General features: G+C 39.4%; 2 protein-coding genes across 2 annotated transcripts; both read left to right on the top strand.

The window, feature by feature from the left end:
- Positions 1 to 865: 865 nt before the first annotated feature.
- Positions 866 to 4,141, top strand: LOC138590100 (taste receptor type 1 member 1-like). The gene is made up of 6 exons (XM_069660658.1): positions 866 to 1,044; positions 1,149 to 1,452; positions 1,575 to 2,297; positions 2,437 to 2,631; positions 2,951 to 3,071; positions 3,213 to 4,141. The coding sequence occupies exons 1-6, from the start codon at positions 866 to 868 to the stop codon at positions 4,139 to 4,141; spliced, it is 2,451 nt and encodes an 816-aa protein (XP_069516759.1).
- A 9,789-nt stretch (positions 4,142 to 13,930) lies between these two features.
- her3 (hairy-related 3) lies at positions 13,931 to 14,979 on the top strand. Its single transcript, XM_069659400.1, has 4 exons — positions 13,931 to 13,984; positions 14,087 to 14,182; positions 14,302 to 14,383; positions 14,528 to 14,979. The coding sequence occupies exons 1-4, from the start codon at positions 13,931 to 13,933 to the stop codon at positions 14,977 to 14,979; spliced, it is 684 nt and encodes a 227-aa protein (XP_069515501.1).
- Positions 14,980 to 17,688: the final 2,709 nt, after the last annotated feature.

Raw genomic sequence — 17,688 nt, 5'->3', positions numbered from 1 at the left:
TAATATAAAAAAAAAGATGTATAAAGAAAAAATATTTGCTAACCATCATCAATGCAATGCTTGTGATTTTAAGTCTTTGATATTTAGTTGTGATATGATGTTGCCACAGATCGTGAAAAACCTGATCATTCATGCTCCTGTACATTATCATGGCAGTATTCAGGTTTCCGATCGTCTGAAGTTCTGAACCAACGAAGAAAGATCACACACCTATTTCTCTTTCAATATTTGATACAATAATGTTTTCTTACAGAGTGCTATTGATTCTCTATAAATACTGCTGTTGACTAGGTCGGTAGTTTTTTATCCAAATTCTATGTTCATTGTTTTGCACCAAAACACCAAGACAAATTGCTTGTATGTGTCAACCTACTTGGCAATAAACCTGAATCTTAATTTTGAAAGAATCATAAATGTGTCTTCACATACAATCTTTGGTTAAATGCCTAAAGATTTCGTCCTTTTTCTTTTACTAATGCAAGTCCTTGAAACCAGGGAATGGTTGTTCATTCATTCATTGCTTTTTGTCATACTCATATTCATCCTCAGTTTCAAAACAGTGAGTTTGTAATTTCTGCTTTAAGAACTTCTATTTTCATTACCAGATATATCCATGATAGAAGCATTAAACATGCCAGTGATGATTACTGAACACTGTGTGGGATTGTGCAGCAGCAGTTTAGATGATTTTTGCATACTGATTTGTGTGTTGTCCTCCAAGCATTAATAAGGTTCAATTTATGACACCTAATGTACTTCCAAATTCATGGAAATTAAGGGTTTAGGCATCACATGCGTCTCATAAGAAAGGCAGAGGCCGATCCCAATGTTGTTCACTTCTGATTTTTAAACAGTAACTACAACAATGAAACACTGTCTTGCTTTTCTTTGTCTTTTGGGAACTCTACATTATGCCTTGGCTCAATGCACTGTGCCAGCCTCAGACTTTCAGCTGGAAGGAGATTATTTCATAGGGGGACTTTTTGAAATTCATACCAGTGCCCCTATTTATCAGGAACGACCAGAAGCTATCCACTGCTCCAGGTAAGTCTACAAATGAATCGGAATGTAAAGTGGAACTAAATAAAAAAAACTAAAATATTACCAATTTTTAAACCCTCATCACCTGTTGTCTTCTCTGTCCTCAGTAAACCTTTCCATCAGACAAATTATCGGAGGTTTCAGTTAATGAGATTTGCTGTAGAGGAAATCAATAACTCAACCAACCTACTGCCAAACGTATCTGTGGGCTATGAGATATTTGATCACTGCTCAGATACTCAGAATTTTCCAGAGCTTTTAAAACTTATCTCAGTCAATGGCTTGATCCAACCTTGGGTTGAAGATAGACATCAGTTAGATGTGTCTAAAGTGATAGCAGTGGTTGGTCCTTTTGCAAGCACTCAATCCTTGACTGTAGCTCCATTGTTTATGGCAGATTTAATTCCAATGGTAAGTTACCAAAACACTCTTATATTAAACAGTACAGTATTGTGTCTTGGCATTTCTTTGATTTGAAACAGCTTTTACTCTATATCATCACTAAAATGATTTTTGTATTAACCCTTTGACAGGTCAGTTATGGATCTTCTACTACTGTCTTTTCAAAAAAAGAGAAATACCCCTCTTTCCTTCGAACAGTGCATCCCAACAAAGACGTCATAGAAGTGATTGTTAATATCGTGCAGCACTTCAACTGGCGCTGGGTTGCTTTCCTTAACAGTGACAATGATTTTGGAAATGACGGACGGGAGTTGTTCTTAAAAAGGATCAAGGATACTGAGATATGTCTGGCATATACCAAAGGTCTCAACGATAACATAAGTTATTCCCAAATGTTCAAACAGATAGAGACAAACGGGATAAATGCCATTATTGTTTTTGCTCCTGAATTTACTGCTGAAGCTCTCATTTTGTCAGCAATACAACTGAATGTTACAAACAAGGTGTGGATAGCAGGGGACACTTGGTCCTTAAACAAGTTGCTCCAGAAGCACAAAGGAATTAAAAATATTGGTACTGTGCTTGGAGTGTCTCAGCCAGTAGTATCAATACCTGGATTCGATGATTTTATCTATTCTACCAAAAACCAGACTCAATGTGAAAATCTGGAAAGAAACATTTTTTGTAATCAGGTTTGCAACTGCAGCAGGAGTGCAGAAGAAATCCTTGCTGTGGATCCATCTTTCTCCTTTCCTGTTTATTCTGCTGTATATGCCATCGCTCACGCCTTACACAATACCTTGCAATGTGGAGCAGACCAATGTAATGGCAATATTACAGTGTACCCACACATGGTAAGATATGCAAATAATTTGTATAATGTTTAAATTTAGTATTTGAATTGCTCATTTGGACATTCTATATTTGTTTGTGTAATGTAATATGTAAACATGAAAAAGTAATGTTCATCTTAACTTTGTGAACCCACATCAGGTCCTGGCAGAGCTAAAGAAGTCAAATTTTACACTTTTAAACCACAGTATTGAGTTTCGTGAGAACGGTGACCCCAAATTCGGATCTTACTCCATAGTGTTCTGGAACAGTGGTGATGCAGAGGAGGTTGGCTTTTATAAATCTTTATATTTCTTCATCAACGGCAGCAAAATTAAGTGGCACAACAAAGGAGAAGTGAGTTGCATTTTCCTTATTACAATATGTGCAGTAAAATGTGTATTAGTCTGTCAAAAGTTTGGTGAAAAAAACAACAACTTTGTTTTACTTTTCCCCTTCCACAAAGGCCGTGTTTCTGTGTTTAAGTGAACAAATACAAAGATACAAATGTTGGTTTGATGAACATTTCGGTGACAAGGTCAAAAAACAATGTTAGAAGTTGTACATGACATGGGCTTAAGGCCGTCTCAATGTAATACTCAGTGTATATTATCATAAATATTTAAATTGTACAATAACTCTTTTTGATTTGTTGCTCAACAATTTTCCTGTACAGGTGCCAACTTCACTATGTTCCAAAGAATGTTCCATAGGATATGTAAAAGAACAAAATGGAATCCACAAATGCTGCTTCACTTGTACAATCTGTCAGAATGGAACTTTTATCAACAGCACAAGTAAGTTATCATACACACAAGGGGGGAAATCTATTTTAACATCTGCTGTCTTTCTGGACTCCATGAAAACATATGTCAAAAACAGACATATTTTCATGTTCACCTTAACTGTACTTACAAAATCCTCTCTTCGTAAAACAGAAGATCCCTACAAATGCATTCATTGTAAAGACACAGAGTGGTCTGCAGCAGGAAGCACATCATGCAATCTGCGGTTGGTGGAGTACATCCCATTCACAGACAGCGGTGCTATACTGATCATGATCGGGGCCTTGGCCTTGGAGGGTCTCACACTAGCCATGTCTGTTCTCTTTGCCATCAACTACAACACCCCTGTTGTCAGATCTGCTGGGGGACCAATGTGCTTCCTCATTTTAGGCTGCCTCAGTCTGTGTAGTCTTAGTGTGTTCTTTTACTTTGATAAGCCAACAATTTCCTTTTGTCTTTTAAGGTCATTACCATTTATTTTGTTCTACACTGTTTGTCTAGCATGTTTTGTTGTGCGCTCTTTTCAAATTGTTTGCATTTTCAAAATGGCTGCCAAGTTCCCCAAGCTTCACAGTTGGTGGATTAAATACCATGGACAATGGCTGATCATCACTGTGGCATTTGTTACTCAGGCTTTCCTCCTTCATATATGCTATTTCTATGCCCCCCCTAAGCCCTACAACGAAACACAGTGGTCTCCAGAAAGTATTATACTTAGTTGCGACATTCAATTCCAAGCATTCTCTGGTTTAGCAATTTTACTTGTATTTTTGGGCTCTCTTTGCTTCATTTTCTCCTACATGGGAAAAGACCTCCCAAAAAACTACAACGAGGCAAAAGCAATAACATTCTGCTTGCTCCTGCTGATCCTCACCTGGGTAATCTTTACTACCATATACGTGCTTTACCAGGGCAAGTACATCCAAACTCTTAACGCTATGGCAGTACTCTCCAGCCTCTACTGCTTTTTGTTGTTTTATTTCCTCCCTAAATGTTACATCATAATTTTTCAACCCCAAAAAAACACTCAGCAGCACTTCCAGGCTCTCATTCAGAATTACACTAAAACAATTAGCCAGTAGCAGCTTCCAGTAAATATGTGTTAAACAGAAAAGATGATGTGTTTTAGGCCTTCTGAATATTTGCAATGCTGATAATTTAACATTTTAAAATAAATAGAATGACATTTTGTCCCCTTGACTTTTCTTGCAAAATTTGTAGCTAATCAGGATTTGTTTAACTAGCACTGAAGTTTTTACGTACAGGGAATGTGTCTTGGTATATTGGTGCAAAACAATAAGAAAGAAAATAAACAAGAACGAACAACAAGACCGAAGTGTTGCTTCCATTAGCTACAGATCTAAGTTAGCCATGTGCAGCTAGTGACAGTTTCAGCTGACTCTCCGATGTCTGGCTCTGAGCACAGGGGTGTGTTAGTGTTCACTCCTCAAACTCCTCCGAACTCCTGAAGCCCCTGTGCTAGTTAGAGGAGTTAACACTATCACTTCACTATGCTCAGAGCCCGGCTGACACAGGGCAGTGTCATCCAAAAGTAGCCTACCGCTAGCTGCACTAACAGACGCAGCAGTGGTTACTTTAACAAAGCTAAATCTGTGGATCTGGAGCTGTTTGTCAACAGAAGTTGTGTGATTTCTTTGCTCGTTACAAAGTTGGGTTTTTGCACAGCATCAGTGGTGCATGTTCAACAGAAACACTTGTTGTCTAATGTCTAATGTTACAAAGTCTGATGATTTCACTGTCTCGTCTCCCTTTCTCTCCCATCAATAATTAACATGTTACACCGAGCGCCTCTACAGGTCTGAAGCAACTTTTGTTGTGTTAACTGATTTGCAACGTTTTTTCTTTTGCATGTGTTTTTTCTGTATTTGCAGCGCGTCTGATGTTAATGGTTTTGTTTTGTTTTTTTTGCAGTAGGTTTATTTCATTTGTAGCACATTTTCGTCGTTGCTTTGTTTCAGGCTTTTGAATTTTTGAATTGGCATCGTTTTTGAATTTGTAGACTATTTCTTCTAATGGAAACCGTTAGGGTCATTGCAGCGTGATTGCCCTTGTTGGCCACTGTACATTATCCTGTTTCCCTGGTAATATACTTGACACCTACAGTCAATTAAAATCAAGTATTCACCCAGACCATTGTACAAGCAGAAATAATAACTCCAAAAGATGTGTGTAAATGTAACAAACTTAGTCAGGTGGAGACTTTATGTGCAATGTCTAGAGGGGGAGGGGGTAAGAGACCCTGTCAGGGACCATCTTTTGACGTTATATGTAATTTAACATTATTGGGGCATTCAGTGAAAATTCACATAAAGTTTCTGTTAAACTGCTTTAGTAATTCATATAATCTAATTTGCATATCAGCTGTAATATAACAATATGAGACATGCAATAAACAAACATAAAAGGGAATGTGTGTTGCTCTCTGTTCAACAGTACTATAAGGTTGTTGTTACACCAGTCCAGCCACATGATGGCACCACCTCACAGTAATACTTGAATGACTTAATTTTCTGCTATCGGTATTTCACCAAAGTAAAAAACCAAGTGTTAAGCAGTCTGCTTTATTTATCCTGCCCTTCATCTAACAACCATATTATCCATGTAAACATTCACATTAGAAAGAGACAGTTTGGATTATTTGAATAAAGCTTTAAATGTGGTAACACTTTACAAAAAGGTACACACAATTTTGAGTAGCTACCAGGAAACAGATGAAGAATATATGAGGAACTAACTGCATGTGAACCATTAGTAAACCAGTACCTCTTTGTTCAATTTAATGATAAGTAGCAAATGTTTAGAAAACGAATAAGGGACCAAGTTGAAATAGGCTGAATCATTAACAAGTATTTCCCTCATAGTAGATGATTATATGATACTATAGCCGAACTGCAATATCCTTTATTGATGAATCATTACTTAATGGTAATTCAAATTTTAATCCAGAAGGCAGCTGGACTTGGTTGAAGTTCTTGAGGATGTTTCACTTCTTCTGCTTGGATTAGCTCATGAATATCTGAACAACTACATCGATCTTAGCGATCACTTTATCCCAAGTCGTTTATAACTTTGAACCAGCAAGTGAACCGCACAAAACTAGTAACTACTCATTCATTACGAGCTAATGTGTTTGTGCATCTCAAGTACTGAAACATAATACTCTATAACTAGTCCCTCGTTACTTTATCATCACCAGTAAACTATTTTTATTTTTGTGTCACCTAATGTATATTGGTGCCTAAATGGTCCCTCAATTATATATCATTACCATGGTTACTAACTGTTTTTGTGGCCGACTCCAGTGTGACAGTTACTGACAGCTGGAGTAGTTAGAGTGATACTATCTGTTTACTGTTCTAAAAGAATGCGCTGGCTGTGTATCAGCCTATCTAAGTCAAAGACTGTGTTTCGATGTATGCAACTTGTTAACAAGCTCACATTTAGCTATAGCAATAAGGGACCAATATGGAGAACATAACTTTATGCCAGGGATACTGCTGAAGAGAGGGTAACTGAAAATTGAAGAGGGGAAATATCAGTTTCAGAACAGATCGCTTTCCAAAAAAATTGTCTAAAAGTAACAGCACTGAGAACTTTGTCTGCCTCATTTTGATCACAGGATGAGCTTGAGATTAAGCACATATCCTTATTAAATAAAACTCCCAGTCCCGGTATGGACCAAGTGTGGAATTGGGGCTGGTATCTGGAGAGGTGCCAGATCCTTTCCTGGGCTCCGTCGAGGTGTCCTTGAGCAAGGCACCAAATCCCCCACCACTCGGGTCGCATGTCCATGTGCAGCCCCCTCACTCTGACATCTCTCCATTAGTGCATGTCCATGGAGTCCTGTTTGAGCATGTGTGTATTTCAGGCCTGAGTGAAAAAATTGAATTTCCTCTTGGGAATAAATAAAGTATCGCTTCTTCTTCTTCTTTTCTTTAGCTTGCCTTTTAGGTATTTAGGGCAATGCTCAATAACTTACCTTTGAGGAGTGAGTTTAGTGGCAGAAAATCAGTGGTCATCCAGATCTTTCAGTTGTTAAAGATGCTGCAAGTGTTGATTATCATTGATAGCATCAGTAGAGTTATTGAATCTTAACTATTATATCTTCTTTATCTAGAAGCAGTCCTGGTAGCTTTAGGGGACAGTAGCCTTCCATTTTGGTACATTGTTATTTCCCTGAATTTCCTGTTTTGTTGAGGTATAGTCTGGTTAAAATTGAAGATGGTTTTGTTTGTTGTTTTGGCATTATTCTCTTTTTTTTTTGTTTTTCTACCCTGTGTCTAACCAAGTTAATCAACAAGTTTGTAGACTGCATATTTGCGAGCTGGTCTTCCTTGGTAGTGGGGGATCAGTTAACTAAACTTTTGATTTGTTAACTAATCCAATCAGGTGAACAGAACTGGTCCAAGCACTGAACCTTGTGGAACTCCAAGACTAGCTTTGGTGTTTAGGGAGGACTTATTGTTAATGTTTACAAACTGAGATCAATCTAACAAATAGGATTCAAACCACCTCTAAAAGGTTTCTTTGTTGCCAACTACATTTTCTTGTTTTCTAGTCCAGTAACAGGATGTGGAGGTGCATTGTGTCCAATGCAACAATAAGATCTAACAGGACTAGTGTAGAGAGAAGTCCTCTGTCCGAAGCAATTGCAAGATCAAAAACCTAGAGACCTTTGACAACTCTGAGGGAGTTTTATAGTTTTTTATAGTTTTCTGGTAAATATCTACACCTGGTCTTTTCCGGGTTTTATATATATATATTTACAAAAGAGTCTTCTATGTGATGATCAAGGATGATGTAGTCCCTGCATCTTTAGGGTGTTTTGCATGATGAAATATTAATTTATTACTTTTATTTAAAAAGAAAAAATATCCTTTCAGCTTCAGGCTCCTTAATTGCCACCGCAAGAGCTTTGTTAGTTTTAAACATGGGAACGTGGTAGTTGTGACACAGTCTCATGTGTTTTGGTGTAAGAACTGTAGGGTTAGACAGGGTTTACTGAGGACATAAGCCAAGAAATACGAGTTATGGTGTGTTGGTCATTTCTCCAATTATTTGTTTTTCTAATTACCTAATGTAGGCAAGTGAAAGAATAAAATCAATCTTTCACTAGGCTCATCTTCCATATACGTTAAAATAATCCAGTCAGAAGCCATACAAGAGCACCCTCTACTGGTGAAACATCAGACGTACAAAGAGAAAGGCTTTCATCGTTATTTTTCTAAAGCACTACACAGACTCCATCTTAAACTACACCTACATCATTGACTCTGTATAAACAGTGTTGATCATTAAACTTCATCAAGCACGTTTTAGTTTTAATTGGGTTCTGGGTATTTATAGGCCCTATCTATATTTACTGTATATATGAATACATGTATTAATGATTGTAGCCTTCGATTGCTTTGTTATTGTGATACACTGGTTTTTCTTCCCTCTCCCATTGTATTAGTGTACGTTGAGCTTTGGGGCAACCTGTTGCTTGGGGGGATAAATAAAATTGTAAAGAAATAATTCAAGTAAATGATGAAATCATGTATTATTCCAACACATAACATGACCAATACAAGTCTGCTCTAAGTCATATGGTTGTAGTTTAAAAGATCGATTTGGCCAATACTTCTGTGACCACAGCTGGCCGTGACAGGTAACATTTCATGTAAATAGCTTAATTCACATTTAGTACAACAAACGAACATTCCTTTGGAAAGGGCTGGACCAGAATTAAGCCATGTGACCCGGAGTGGGTATAAATTACATCTTTATTGAACAGCGACACAACTCTATCGCCAGATATGCTACTAGGGAGCTGTGAACCAGGTGTATATATACTCAGGACATCAAGGATTCATTAAGAGGCATTAAACAGCTCTATACAAACACTGATAAGAAACAATAATTGTCCCCAGCCTTGAAGCTTTATCCTGCTGATTATAAATATAAAAAAACATGCTGCCCTCAAATAATCACATCACATGCCACATCATGAATTAAGTTCTTCATTTACAACACTGATTTTTATTAGCCAAGCTTTATTGTTACATATGCCCAAGTGAGATTTTGCAATGCGGGCTATGTATCTCCCACCTTTGATTGTTGATGACAGTGAGATGATTTGGCTTCGACAACAGGTTCGCTTTCCTCTGACAGCCACAGGCGCAAACTGACGGTCCCTCTTCTGTCTGCATTTGAAAGTCAGTTTCACGCCGCGACGCTCAGTGAGGCTGGGGTGCCCAACAAAGTGAAACGGAAAGAGCCTTGCCGCAGGGGGTATGTGACAATTCCAGAGGGTAAATTGCCATTTTGTTGTGGCTATTCAGTTTCCTGGCAAGGAGAAGGGGAGGATGGACCGTGAAACTAGGAACGAATTGGTAAATAGTGCCACTTAGCATGGCATATGGCGCGTTGAGAGAGGTGAACGCTGACACCAACAAATTGACAATTTCATACCAATTTCAGAGTTACATTCGCCACACACGTCGACCTGCAGGATTGCAGCGTATCCATCCACAATTTCACGATTTGCCTTGCAAGCAGCAGTGTTCGCTTGGAGTCATTAAAATGACCAAATTGAAAGTGACGTGATAAATTATTTACATTTTAAATAAGTCAGAATAATTAAAACGATAAATTAAATTGGAGTCAGGTTGCATTACCGAAACAGGTTTGTTAATGATAAAACATCAGATATTTGTCGCTGCGTTTTATCATTAAATAATTTGTTACTTTGTTTAAGTCAAGAGAGGCGGCGTTTCTGCTGAGGGGGCACATATTTCTGTTTCACAAAATATGGAGCGAGGAAAATCGGAGGAACGCCCCATGTCTTTTCACTTGTACCTTTCAATTTTCCACTCTGGTCAGATAAAGGGAAAACCCTGGGAAAAACTTGGCCAGCAACTGGTCCTTCCTTTGGCTGCCAAGACAAAAACAAAACAACTATAAGTGGAGGCCGTTTGCGTTTGGTGGCCATATGGGATTTGCCTTAAAACTGTCTTCTTTAAAAGCAGGTCTCCCGCCTGTCAGGGATGCTGATCCTTCACTTCAATAAGCCCCCCTCGGATCTCAGCATATAATTCTGAATTATTATATTTAGAATAAGACAAAGTTTTATGAAACAACACTTTAACATCCCCCCCTCTAATAACATCAGTTGAATGATTTACACAGAGAATAGTAAATGACCAAATTAATTCAGGTTTGAGTGGACATCTATCAAAACAGCCGGGCCGCTGTCACCAATGACAACAAGTTTCAGTTAATTTTTAGTCCTCGAGCTTTTGTTCAAAACTAACTGTAGGTTTAATATACAAAGCCTGACGTTTTGCGTAAGAGGTGGATCTCACCAACAGGAGTGTATCTGTACTTCATTGTCATAAATCCATCAAACCGAAACTAAAAAGTTGTGAGGCAGATATTAAACAGGCTCATGTTTCCAGTACACAGGGAGACGTTCAACTGCAAGTCAGCGCTTTAGATGCACCAGTTATGGAGTAAAGGCAAATTAATTTCCTCATAGACTTGACAACTCAAAACGAATGCTTTATTTAATCGGTGGTGATATGTCTGGTAGGCTAACTGTTGTTTTACGCACGGCTAAATACAGTGCGCCAGAGGGTGCTTGGTTATTCTCATTCAAATGTTGCTCAAGTGGTTCAGAGTAAATGGCAGATGTTTTGTAATTCAGGGCGCATCAATACCCATGCGCTTTAGTGTTTAACAATGGCGCTCTCCTTTTGTTAGGCACTTGTGTCTCTCCGTTCAGAGCCCAACAAAGGCTTCATCCTCCATCGAGTTATAAAGTTACTTTCCAGTCAGTTCATTCGGCCCTTGAGAAAACCTTAAGCGATGTTAATGTGCACCTCTGGTCTTTTCATGCGGTAACCCCGGCACACACAGGCAAACAGCGGCCATTGTGTTCGCAAACCAAAGTAAGAAGTCTTTAAATGACCCGATGACCAGTCTATAGAAATTCATGATGCTTTTTCTATTTGATCTGTTTGATCAGAGCTTCTACACGAGGTCCGTCGCGTGGCTTTACAGAAAGTCCTGTCAATATTTCTAATATTTTTTCCCAGTGCACCTGTCCATGTACCTGCTCTTTTTACTGTGACCTTGTTACTCACAAAGAGCATTTGGTCACACCAGTGCTGCCTCGGGTCCATGTGAATGGAGGCGGTACATCGATTTGCTCCGCTCACGGTGCGCCAAATTATGGGCCTGAGTTCGTATATTTTAAGTGCGTTCTGCGGGTAACACAGACATGGTATAGCATATAAATAGGCCATGCACTTACAATATACGGATAAGTTAATAACAACATTGATCATTTTTATTTATTTTCTCTTTTTGCAAAATAGGGTTTTAATAACTGAAAGTTTATGTTGTTTGTTATTCATGGTTTTAATCTAACGGTGATTTCTTCAGAAAGAAGCTCAAAGGGAAAAAGTGACCTCCTCTGCATGTCTCCCTCTATTATGCTGTTAGGGTGCACGCCTAAACATTGGCTTGCAAATGTCGCAGCTTTCCCCTAGGAAGAAAATAGTTTATTGCAGTAATTGCATAATTGCTTCACTAATTGTTGTTAACAAGTTCCCCAATAGTCCAATTATTACAGCAGCATTGTCAGGTCCGCGCCGGCAGGCATCCATGACAAAGGTCCGTTAGGGTTAATGAATGACCTGGGGCTGAAAAGTGAAAGTGGAGCGGGAGCCCGGGCCCTTTCATAAACATACACTTAACTTGTCATTTAATGGCACTTTCATTATTACATCCACTAGGGATACAAGTTTCTCGGTGCGCTATTCTTATGGATGGATGAGGGCATAACAAGTTTAAAGAGAAGTGAGCTGGAATTGGAGGGAAACCGTTTTAAAGCGCTGCTGCATTCCTCCACTGCAGACAAGTTGTTATTATTATAACACCAACTCACCCTTTCATTCTGAAATCTCCGTTCCCTTATTTGACCCCAGAGAGAGAACACTAATTGAAATTATACCGAATAATCAGCGGTGAAATTTCTCCTCTGTGGCACAGAGCAACACGACAGGCGACTGTTGTGATGCCGCGACTTCATGCTGAAATCCTCGCTCCACGGTCTTGTGTTGAAAAAGAAGCGTGAAAATGCAGATAATGTGGCGTCCAGGGGGGGACAATAGACAACAGAGAGCTCACTTACACCAGCACAGCTCGGCCAAATTTCATACCAATTAAATGCCTCAGTATATGGCACCACATTTATGTCCCGCACGTTTCCGGTACATTTTACGCAATTAGTGTCCTCTGACATGCCTGATTTGTAGTCTGTTTGAATAATCATAGCTGCATCACGACACTGGATTAGTTCAAATAGACAAGTCATCTCGCATTATCAGGGCAGAAATGCTTTTATTTTTAGAACTAGGCGATATTAGGAACTATGTTGTGCAATTTAATAAACAGAATTATAAATCGGTCTCATCACACAGATAACGCAGTGAGAGCTACAGTATTTTAAGCTTTTAATAAAAACATGTTACAGTAGGTTGTAGAGGAACTCTGCTTTATCTCAGCAAAACGGCATAAGGGGAAAGTATCTCAGCTTCTGTGGCTCACTTTGGGAGCAGAGGGTATCTTTTGATGCCCACACGTTTGTGGTCACAAAGCAGACAAGAAGAAAAGATCAATGGCTCGCTACTATAAACTGACCTCTTTTCATGCGCCCTCTCCCCAGACTGAATACCCCTCCTTTACCCGGGCCTCAGTCGTTTTTAACACACGCATTGTGCACCGGATGAGGGAAGAAGACCTGGGTAATATAGAGGTTTAGAAAGGTTTGCTCAGCGGTGTCGCGTGGCTTTCAAACGCATCATCTCCACCAACTCTCAGGTTCTGAAAATTCAAAAGCAATCAAAATAAAACAACCATGGAGTTACTTGGACAAAATTGATAAATTAACCTCATAACCTCAGATCTATAGCGCTGCATTCCATAAATCGGTGACTCCAGCTTTAATTGACCCTGTTTAGTATTGTCAGGAGGCCTGTGTGCGAGCAGTGGACTGCAGTGAGCCTATAGTCAATACATTGTTTCAGCTGGTATGACTTTCCCAAGCATTCGCTCCTTTCAGGGAGCAGTGTGGAAAATCGGGAGGCGAGGGACCGAGGACAAGGGGCGGCCCGCGATTTTCCTCGGTGCCTCATCGCGCCTGGACAAAAACTGGCGACGCACAAAAGGCAAAGAATCATGAAGTGTTAAGAATTAAAAAAAATCTTTTCTACGTTTCGTGCTTACATTTGTAGGGATTGCTGTGCGTAATCAACGATGTACCTGCGCTTTGTGTTTAAGCAAGGTGACGTGGGCTTCACAGCTTTTAAGTCTAACACTTTTACAACAAGTGACCACCAGAAAATCGAAATGTTGTGGGGACACGCAGGTAATTACCACGGTGCTGCCTTCGACCTGGTGGCGTGAAACTCACATATAAAAGATTGAATACAGGAGTCAACAGCGCCCATACCATGCTAACAATTATTACCCATTATGTTTATGATTTTTATGCTTCCCACAGAAACCTGCATATGACGTAGATGTGTAATATAAAAAAACAAAAACAAAATTGATTTGAAATATTTTTTAAACAGCATCAAATTATACTCTGTTCTATGGCACCAAAGAATTTCGGTGGGTTTTGGCTGTCAAATGACGCCTGTGTTGCTCATTTGAGCGCAAAAGACAGGCGGGACTGGCTGCATTGAGATGTTAATTGGGAGCCTCTATATAAATCCACTCAGGGTCAATTCCCTCATTCGTGCACCAGAGAAGAAGAGCTTGACTTTAAGGAAACCTAAAAGAGAAAAAAGAGAAACAGAATGGTGGCGACATCAGACTGCGCAGAAAAACCCAAAACTATCGCTGGAAACAAGGTGTGTATTATAACTTATTAAAAGGAGCTGGGTCGAAGGACAAACCATTAAATACATTTAAATTTATTTTGTAATAATAATAAATGATCTTTTTTTTTCCAGGTTTCCAAACCAGTGATGGAGAAGAAACGAAGAGCTCGTATAAACAAGTGTTTGGACCAGTTAAAAACTCTTCTGGAGAGCTACTACAGCAGCAGTGTAAGTAAGCTAAAACATGTGTATTGTATTTAGTTGCAATACATTCTCAAGCAACGCAAATAATTAGAAAACAATGTCCCAATAATAAATTACTAATAGAAAAATATCTCTATATGCAGATTCGAAAGCGCAAACTGGAAAAGGCCGACATCTTGGAGCTCACAGTGAAACATTTAAGGAACCTGCAAAAGATCCAGAGCTGTAAGTTATAATCTCACACATTCAATAGCCATAAAAATATTCAAATAGTCTGTTGATTTTATATTATCTTATGGATACTCAGTTTTACACGATTCGCAGCTTCAGCGTGTTTCTAACAGAGAGATGTCTCTGCTTCGCTTTCAGGCAATGCCTCTGCTTCAGAGTTTTCTGAGTACCAAACGGGCTTCCGTAGTTGCATTGCAAACGTCAACCAATATCTGATGATGGCAGACAACTTAAACGGGAACGACCGCTGGATGTTATCTCAGCTTTCCAGTAAACTTTACCGCTCCCGGGAACGAGAGGAAGTCTTCAGCACCATGGACAGCGGCCCGGGCCAAGCTGAGGCTCGAGAAGATGCGCGGAGGCTGCTTCCATCGGCAACGAGACCTGAAGAGAGAAAAACGGCCACATCTAAATCTCTGAAACCCCACAGATCAAGCACGTCTCAATCTTCTTTAAGTGAAAGCGCACAGCAGCCATCTGTAACCAAACAGGCTGTCCGTGTGGTGGCGCCTACACGAAAGAAGTGTCACTCCGTCAGTCGCAGAAGTGACGCAGCAAACACTCAGGAAAACGTCTGGCGGCCTTGGTAGAAAAATATAGATATAATATAGCTAAAACTAATGTTTACAACTGCACTGTATAAATGTTCACAATAAGCTTTTGCCTGTATATTGTATATGTTTTATTTTCTTAATAAAATTTGCATAAAAAGAACGTGTTGTCGTGTTTATCAATACTGGGTATGGATCTCAAATTCCCATTTCCGTTAAAAAGTTGGTTCAGCTTGTTGTAGATTTATAGCAACTATTGGCTGCTGAAGAGCCAAATATTTATTTTCCGACACCATAATATGCAGTTAGAAAGAGAGATGGCGAGGAAAGACTTGAATGATTGATTCAGTTGAAGAAGCCTTTCGAATAAGAGGCGAAATATCTTCGAGAACTTCAACCAAGTCCACTTGCCTTTAGATACATTGTAGAATAACCATGGCCTGGATGACTGAGAACCATCACAGATGTGAAGGAAATTTTTATGTTAACCTGTTTGCTCATGTGTTTACATTTCTTTAATATTATGGAGTTAATAACCATGGTATAATCAGCTAAGGTTAATTTTAAGGATATGTATGGTCTACTCCTCTCCAGGGTCTTGGGCATGATTTACTGTTGCTCCTTCTGGGCTGAGAGCTCCAGGGCAAGGGGTAAACTCTAGATAGGGAGTTCTTTCTGTAATGTATAACATACACTGTGAACCTTGATTCTGTGTCAGTCAGCTAGACAGCTGCGTTCTGTGTAGTACTGGTCTGACCCAGCTCGAGTTGTTAATTGCTTTTACTCATCTTTTAATATTCTTCAATTAAATGACATCAAAAGACAACTTTGTTTATTGGTCTCGTCATCAGAAATTGCCACCACAACAGACATGTAGGTTGTTTTTACATATTGATTTAATGATAAATTCAGTTATTGTGTAACTGTGATACGGGCTTCAGAAGAAGCTAAATTGATCCCCTTGCCTTCTAAGCCTCCAACAACAAAAGGCTATTTTGTATTTAACGAATCTATTGTAGAAATACTGAGGTTGCACAGGATTTTAAACTTAATTTTTACATTACACAACATTATTCATTATTACCATATTATTGTGTTGTTCCTGGAGAGTGGACTCTTCTCCTCCATTCTTCTCTGGTTTCACGCATAAGTACCGAAACAGTGGCGGGCAAATCAGATGCTTGTCGGACAGCGCAACAATTTTCTGCTATAAGCTGCAAATTTCACGCCGCGCTCTCTTGTCTGTTACCTTTGGACGCGGAAATGTTGAAAAGCTGTTCCCTCTGATTTGAGTGAAGAAAAAATGTTAGACAATACATGTATTGTTAAGCAGTTAAAAGTTTTGCTTGGAGTTTAAATAAATTGTCTGCCATTGCCGTACTTTTTAAACGTAATTTAGAACGTCAAAATAATATTTTACACTCCCCTCACAATTAGCCTACAATTCTTTCGTCCCAAAGTCTGCTTAGTTCTCAGTGGAGTGCATGACACAATCCGGAAAATTGAGCCTAAACTGTAACCTTCTTTAATCTTAAAAAATCTCATTCCTGTTCATGTGCATGTAACGTAAGCAAACAAGATAAAATGACCATTGTTGTAATTATATCCTGCAATCTCTCAACTGAAGCCTCCTGTTGGGAAACAGGGCAGCGTTTTAAATCAACCAAATCTGCCATTTATATTGTAGGCTAATGTTATAAAGTAGTTTTATATTGTTTATAACATCTTTTAGTCTTTTATTGTATACTGAATGACGTTTAGGCTAACATTCAGTGCCTATCAGCGTGTTGCACTACAGTTCTTGTAAGCATATACTATAAAGGCCTTATGCGCAACACAGCAAACCTGTCAACCCGTCAGCTCTTTTAGAGCGCCCTATAGTTTTCTTCCGCTGCTTTGGCAGGGGTGTCATAAAGTGTCTGTGCATTCTGAGGGGGCAGCGATGGGAAGGATGGCACCTACAGCGAGGAGAATCGCTGAAACGCCCACACGTCTTTCAGATGGTTCATGCTGAAAAGACGCTGCTGCCCTATGGAAGAGAAGCGCTCCTGCGCAGCACACAGCGCCTCGTTCAAGTTTTTTCCCCCTCAAATGACAACTAAACTCAAGGCTTCAAGCCCCCTTATGGCAAGTATTTGTCATTTCAGCTTTTTGTTTGGTCTGATCAGCTCACAAAAGCCGTCAGTAAATCTTCTTAACTCTCCCTTTGCTGCAAAGTCAAAGCTGCTCTTTTGATGAGACCAACAGAGGCCCAGAGCACAAGAAAAGTTTGTTTTATCTAAGAAAGGAACTGCCACGTGACTTCCACACTGAATACCCTTAAACTTTTTCTAAGAATTTCTATGAACTCTTCTTAGCATTGTTTAAGTAAGCTAGTATGGTTTGCCACAATAATAGCTACGCACATTAGAGCAGAGAAGCGAAGGGAGGGAGAAGAAGTTATTAGCATTAGACTGGGCTCAGCCAAGCGCTCTTAAGAGAACAGAGGTGGATGGAGAGCGCTGCAGACCCTCCGCTCCCTGCTCACTTTGCTGGTGTTCAGCAGAACAGCTAAAATCCTCTGCTGAAATGTCACACTGTGTTGGCAACATAATGATTTGTGTAATTAAAACATACAGTCTGTGACTCCATAGAGCCATAGACTCCCAATTTAGCGTGAACCATGTACAATGGGGCTGGAGCTTTGATTCCAGATTGTTTCCAGCTAGACCTACAGCACACCGTGGAATTACTCTTTGGCCCACAGAA

This window comes from Semicossyphus pulcher, unplaced genomic scaffold, assembly GCF_022749685.1.
Source record: "Semicossyphus pulcher isolate SPU_LCO1_2020_fin unplaced genomic scaffold, fSemPul1.0.p SCAF_13, whole genome shotgun sequence".
In the NCBI taxonomy this organism is placed as follows: Eukaryota; Metazoa; Chordata; class Actinopteri; order Labriformes; family Labridae; genus Semicossyphus; species Semicossyphus pulcher.
Note: the sequence above shows the minus strand (reverse complement) of the source record. Positions and strands in the feature narration are given on the sequence as shown.